Genomic DNA, 7,186 nt, shown 5'->3' on the forward strand with positions numbered 1-7,186 from the left:
AACCTCTACCTAATGAAAGTTTTGTTGTGTCTCCTTCTTGTGGCACTTTCCCGTGCAATCACAGAAGACGCAACGCCTGTTGCAGTCGTTTTATTTCTCTCCTGCCCACCATCCAGGGAACCAAGGTCGTTCCTGGTGGATCACTAATTCATTTGCACTTCTTCCAATTGAGTGTACTGTATTCGGTGTTCTCACAGCGTTCTCTCTACATTGGAGAAGCCAAAGCAAATTGGGTAACCACTTTGCAGAGCACCAGTCGTCAGTGACCCTGAGCTTCCCGCTCCCTGCCACTTTAATTCTCCATCCCACTCCCTCTCTGACCTATCGGTCTGTGGCTTATTGTGTTGCTGAAACAAAGCTCAACGTAAGCTTGAGAAACAGCACTTCATCTTCTGCCTGGGCACATTGCAGCCTTCCAGACTCAATACCGAACTCTACAACTTCAGGTGGCTTGATTTCTCAGTGCAACCCCCCCACCTCTCTCGCTCTCGCTCTCGCTCTCTCTCTCTCTCTCCCCCCCGTGTGAAACACCTGAAACCAGTCCAGCCCTTCTGTCAGCCAGGTCACAAGATCACATGACAAAGGAGCAGAAGTAGGCCATTTGGCCCATCGAGTCTGTACTGTGGCTACAAAATAGAGTCCTTGAGTCATATGGAGATGCAGCACGGAAGCAGGTCCTTCGGGCCGTCGGCACCATGCTGCCCATTAACCACCCATTTACACTAGTCCCATTTTATTCTGCCCAAATTCCCATCAACCCCCCCATCCCAGATTCCAGCACTCATCCACACGCTTCACAGCGGTCAAATAACTTACCAAACCTCACATTTTTGGGATGTGGAAAGAGACCAAAGCAACGGGGGAAAACCCCACACCCTCACAGGGATATCGTGCAAACTCCTCACAGACAGCACCCAAGGTCAGTCAGGAACACTGGCTGTTCAGTGTGGAGCTTTGCCGGCTGCGCACTGCGCCACCCTTGCAATAGTTGCAACACGTAAGGGTTACCGTTGAACCTTTGTGTGTTGCGGCCTGGCCGTAGGATATTGATGTAGAACGTCGCAGTTGTATGTGCTAATCCAGGCCCTAAATTCATCTGCATCACCCGACATACTCCTGTCGTTGAAATAAATACACATCAAATCATCAGCCCCGAGGTGTTTATTAATCTGCCCCTCCACATCCTTCCTATCTGACCTCTTTGACCTAACTTGTACTTTACCTCAGCTACTCCACTTGCTGACGTACTCTTCTTATTCCTACCTCTATGACAGCTAGTTTAAACCACTCTTTGGACATTATCTAATAGCTTTGGAGAGACCAGTTTGCTCTTAGCTAGGAAATGGTGTATGGCATGATTACAAGAAAAAGCAAATCAGCGTCATGTTAGAGCTTCATATTAACTCGGGACAGTGCTCCCTCTGGGTTAGAAAGGCCTGAATTCAGGAGAAAGACATGCTTTGCGATAGTAGCTTGTATATCCACTGTGCATTGTCCCATTACAACAGCCACTGTTGTAATGTAGGGGAAACAGCAGTCATTTATGCACAGCAAGCTCCCACAAGCACCAAGTAACCTGTTTCCATAATGTTGTTTGGGTGGGCGTTGGAGCTGGGAAATATCAGCCAGGGGAATGGGGATAAATTGCTGGTTGTCTTCAACATAGTATAGGGTCCTTCACATTCACTTGAGAGAGTTTTTGGATGGGGGAGCAGTTAGGGAGGCAGTGTCCTATTTTAATGGCTCATCTGAAAGGCACCATCTTGGGGCTGAGCTGGAGTGTCGGTCCAAATTATGGAGCTCAAATTTCAGTGCTGGATGTGAATATAGCACCTTCTTACACCAGATGAGAGAGCTACCCAGCACGGTAGTGAAGTGGTTAGCGTAACGCTATTACAGCGCCAGTGACCTGGGTTCGATTCCCGCTGCTGTCTGTAAGAAGTTTGTATGTTCTCCCCGTGTCTGCGTGGGTTTCCCCCGGGTGCTCTGGTTTCTTCCCGCGTTCCAAAGATGTACAGGTTCGGAAGTTGTGGGCATGCTATGTTGGCACCGGAAGAATGGCTGACACTTGCGGTCTGCTCCCCAGAACACTACGCAAAAGATGCATTTCACTGTGTGTTTTGATGTACACGTGACTAATAAAGGTGTCTTGTCTAAATAGGGATGTTTAACATTAGGACAAGGTGAATAGTTAACAAGGCTTCTCCTACAGCTGTGGTTGTATCCCAGTAGATGTAAAGATCCTTGTTTGGATGAGGTTGCTTGGTCCTTATTACTGTTAACCTTGTTGGAATTTCTTTGCTGCCTAACCCTAAAAGGTTTGCTTCTTGTAGAACCAGAAGTGTGCTGGTGAAGGTCAGTGTATATCACACTCTGCTTCACAGCAGTGAACCAGTCTCTGTGTCAATAGCAGAAGCGGGCTCTGTGAACAGCTTTGAGCTCTGTTGATGTGAGACTGTGTTGGGCCTGTAGCTTACCCCTTGTGATTCAAAGTCTGGGAGGTTCTAAAGGTCTCTCGGGGCAGATGCTGGAGCCTACCGGGCAATATATAACCATGGGACATGTCCAAATGAGAATTAAGGTCGAGCCTTTATTTTAACTGTAGGTTGATAGTGCACCATAGCTTCTAACAAAGGCAGGCACAGGAAAAGCTGTTTATTAAATAAATCGAAGCTATTCCATTTAACGAGAAGAAAATATTTAGTCTGATGACGGTGGATGTTACTAATCCATTCTGAAAGATTTAATGCGGATTTTTGTCACGTGCACCGTAAATGTTGCCCCGGTGACACCTGAAGATCAAGATGACCTCCAGGTGAAAAGTCTCTTTTTTACGCTTTAGCAGAATTCATGCAACAAACTAATCTAACAATTCAAACTGCCGCGCGTTATCATCGACAACCTGTGTCGAGTTATTTTCGAGACACCAGACTGCAGATGCTGGAATCTGGAGTAACGAACAATGTGCTGGAGGAACTCAGTGAGTCATCCATTGTTCTACTTCACTGCGACGTCTCTTCAAGGTATGCCGACAGGGAAGAAGTTTTCCTCCTACAGGAGTTCCGTGAGATCCCCTCTCACTGCTCCCCAGCTCTTTGACCATGTTCTTACCAAGACTTGCGAATACAGCCACATCTCCTTCCCCCCCCTCTTTATACTGGCCATCTCGCCTCTCCACTCTCAGTCCTGATGCAGGGTTCCGACCCGAAACATCCACAATTCCATTCCCCCCCCCCCCCCCCCCGCAGATGCTGCTCGACCCGTTGAGTTCCACCAGCAGATTGTTTGTTGCTTGAGTTATTTTTGCTTGTACATGAGGACCTGCAGTCTTCTGCCTCCAAATAATGAAAGTGCAAGCTGTTGTAATTTGGAAGATGGTTGGAGCATGTTGTTGGTTGAGTGAGAAGTTTTTGATAGAAGACTCTATACCGGCCACCAGCTCTGTTTCCAAACCACACTTGTCAACAGTGGAGTGTGTGAGCCCTTTCCATCTGCAGACTGAGGCCATGTATTGAAAGCTGAACATAAAATTAAAGGGAAGTTTCGTTCATTGATAAGGAAGGAAGCCTTGGATTATGGGGAGTCTGAGAGAAGTGCTTTTATTAAAGAGGAAATGACAGCAAATAAGTAATTGGAGTACTTAATTTTCTGCTGCTAACTTGTCTCATCTGAAGCAACGGGCTCTTTTCTGACCGCTGTTCCTCGGTTTTTTCTTCTTTGAAGCTTTTTGAGAAACCACAAGGCGGGATAGCTCTGCGTGTGTGAGTTGTATGATCACTTTGACCGTCGGACTATTTCAATAGCATTGTACAATTTGGAAACAAAGGTGCCACCAAAATGGTGTCAGTAGAGCAATTTAAGATAATTGTAGTGGGTGTATAATGACCTCCAAGGGGTAATTGGCAGTGTCGGAATAACTGTTGTTTTGGGCATTAATGTATTTTGCTCTTATTTAACTCGAGAACAATCTGAAGCTGAGGCAGACATATTACTGATTACATTGCACCATTTTTAACATACTTGTTTGGTATGAATGCCGTACATGAACTAATTACATCAAGCTGCTTGGGAACAATTGGAGAAATAAGATTTGGGGAAAGCTCTTTGGAATGTGGTTAATTTACTGGGCTAGTAGTCAGAGGCTGAGACTGTTGATCCAGAGACGTGAGATCGAATCCCACTAAGTTAGCTGGGGAATTGTAATTCAAGTAATTAAGTAAATCTGGAATGAGAAGCCAGTATCAGCAGTGGTGACCATGAAAATACCAGACAGTCATTAACAATCCAGCTGCTTCACTGAGATCCTTCTGGAAGGAAACTTGCTGTCTGGCCACTATGTGACTCCAGACCCTTGGCGATGTGATTGGCAACTATCGGCTTTCTGAAGTGATCCAGCCGGTCAATCGGTACAGGACGATTAGCATGAGCAATTATTGTTGGCTTAGCCAATAATGTCAACATCCCATGATTTAATAACTTGAAACAAATGATGCTTTAAGATAGGAATGTACAATACAATAACCCTTACATTCTGGTTTCCTCTGTGTAACTTGACAGTCAGTATTAAGTGAAAATTCATGTTGATTTGATATAGCATGGAAGTGTACAATATTATTAAAATGCAGACTGTTTGATGCGGTTTGTGGGAGCTTGCTGTGCACGTTGGCTGCTGTATTGACTATACATCTGAGATGCACTGGTGACAGTAGAGTATTTTGGGACATCTTGAAAGAGATGGGAGAGGTGCTATAGAAATACAAGTCATTCCTACTGTCCAAGGATAACCCAGCCATCTGGGTCTTAACCTGTGGTGAAGTCGTGGAGTTGTACAACACGGAAAAAGGCCATTCGGCCCATAAGTGTTCATGCCGACCAAGATGTACATTTAAGCTAATCCTGTTTCCCAACACTTGGCCCATAGCCCTCTAAACTCTTGTCATCCATTTACCTGTCCACATGTATCTGATGTACCTGCCTCACCCACTTCCTCTGGCGGCTGGTTCCATATATCTACCATACAATGTGTACAAAAAAAAAAGTTGCCCCTCAGGTCCTTATTAAACCTTTCACCTCTAACCTTAAAAAAAACTATGTCCTCTAATTTTTGATTCCCCAATCCTGGAAAAAAGACCGCTCACCCTATCTGTGCCCCTCATGATTTTAGACGCCTCTATGAGATCACCCCTCAGTCTCCTACGCTCCAAGGAGTAAAGGCCTCCATCCAGGGACCCAAACAGTTCTATCAGGTGAGGCAGTGATTTACCTGCACTTCCCCTAATATCATCTACTGCATTCGGTGCTCCAAGTGTGGCCTCCTCTGTGAGACCAAACGCAGACTCGGTGACCATTTTGTAAAACACTTGCGCTCCGTCCGTAACCGCGATCTGCATCTCCCCGTTGCCGGTCACTTCAACTCCCCCTCCCACAATATCACTGATATGTCAGTCCTCGGCCTCCTCCACTGCCAGGAGAATTCTAAGTGCAAACTGGAGGAACAGCACCTCTTTCTGTCTTGGGACTTTAGATCCTAATGGCGCGAACATTGGATTCTCCCACTTTAAGTAAAGCAACCCCCCCCCCCCCCCCACATCCACCATGCCTCTTTTTTTCCCTTTTCTAGCCTTTCTCTCTTTTTTTTCTCCTCGCCTATCTTTTTTCCCTCTCCTCCCCGCGCCCCCCCCCCCCCCCCCATGGAACACTTGCCTCCTTACCTTTGATCCATCCCCCCGTGGATCTGCTCTCCCCTCCTCCCCCACACCTGCCCATCACTATCTCTTACCTGCATCTACCTATCACCACCCTGTGCCCACCCCACCTCCCCTCTTTTGTCCACCTATCACTGCTCTGTTTTTCCCTCCTATATATTGGGCTTCCCCTTTTCCTATCTTCAGTCCTGAAGAAGGGTCCTGACCCAAAACATTGACCGTCTGTTTTTTCTCCACGGATGCTGCCTGACCTGCTGAGTTCCTGCAGCATCTTGTTTCTTCTTCTAGATTCCAGCATCTGCAATTTCTCGAGTAAAGGCCCAGCTTGTCTAACCTATTCCTAATAACTCAGTCCCCTTGAGTCCTGGCAACATCCTTTTAAATCTTTTTCCCACTCCTTCTAGTTTAATCATATCCTTCCTATAGCAGGATGCCCAAAACTGAACACAGTACTCCAAGTGCGGCCTCACCAACATCTTGTACAATCGCAAAATAATCTCCCAACTTCACCATGGATGGATTTTCTTCTGGGTTCTGGGAAAGAATTTTGTGTCCACTTGAAAGATGGCTGTTTGATCTTTTTTTAATTAAATTTTGTGTTCGGGTAGTGTTCCTAAGAATAACTTGGATCTTTTTGTATGTGTGTTAGAATCGGGGACGCTTGGCTGAAAAGAGAACAATTCCTTTGCCGCCAACAAGAGTACCCAAGAAAGAGCTACCCTCGGCTTTTACCCATAGTGAAGATAGTGAAGAGAGCGAGAAAGCAAATGGTGGCCACCCTCCTGAGGTAAAACAGGAAGAGGAGTTTCAGGCTAGCACCATGAAACGAAGGTAACAGTTCACCACTCATTGTCGTACATTGGGGGCTCTTGCACTAAGGTTTTGTGTGCGATGTACTCTGCCTCATCCACTATCATTAGGAACTTGGGTTCAGCTTTTCTTCTGCATCAGACAAGTGAGCTTGCTATATCACCATCTGTTTCATTGCCACAATGGTTAAAAGAGCTATGATAAAGGCTTGAGTTATTAGTGATCACAGTGCTATGTAATAATTTGAGAGGGATCATGTTTGTTGCAAGGATGCTAAGCCACTTAAAAACCCAGAAGTGAAACGACTAAATTAATAAGTACTCCTGTTGTCAGTCTTTCTTTTGTATCATAGGAGGTCCAGAGAAACTTAAGAAATAGAACCAGGAGTCAGCCATTGTTTATCTGATCATTGGTCTCAATTTGGGGTGAAATTAACTTAAATTTCCTATCAGTATGGTCATATCACAAGCAGCTTTGTCCATTTCTTGACTGGTACACCCTCGTGGTTCATACAGTCTTGCACTCACCTCTGCCTTAACTCTGCTTCTTGCCTGATCTTCACTCCACTTGATTCCTCAGTTGTTCAAAGCCATAACTGTACCCGATGAATGAGAGTCCCCAGCTTGCTGAGGCAGGGAATTCTTCCAGAGTTCACAATGCTCTGAGAGAAG

General features: G+C 45.7%; 1 protein-coding gene across 8 annotated transcripts in view; it reads left to right on the top strand.

Annotated features, from left to right (window-relative positions):
* Positions 1 to 7,186, top strand: part of samd11 (sterile alpha motif domain containing 11) — a 249,612-nt gene that overhangs the window by 71,301 nt on the left and 171,125 nt on the right. For all 8 annotated transcript variants that reach the window (XR_007958262.1, XM_052039520.1, XM_052039521.1 and 5 more), the window contains exon 3: positions 6,355 to 6,536. Coding sequence is in view for 7 of the 8 variants with exons in the window: in XM_052039520.1 (XP_051895480.1) it covers positions 6,355 to 6,536 (182 nt within the window). In the remaining variant the exon portion in view is untranslated. The remainder of the gene's footprint in view (positions 1 to 6,354; positions 6,537 to 7,186) is intronic.

This window comes from Pristis pectinata, chromosome 26 (genome assembly GCF_009764475.1).
Source record: "Pristis pectinata isolate sPriPec2 chromosome 26, sPriPec2.1.pri, whole genome shotgun sequence".
In the NCBI taxonomy this organism is placed as follows: domain Eukaryota; kingdom Metazoa; phylum Chordata; class Chondrichthyes; order Rhinopristiformes; family Pristidae; genus Pristis; species Pristis pectinata.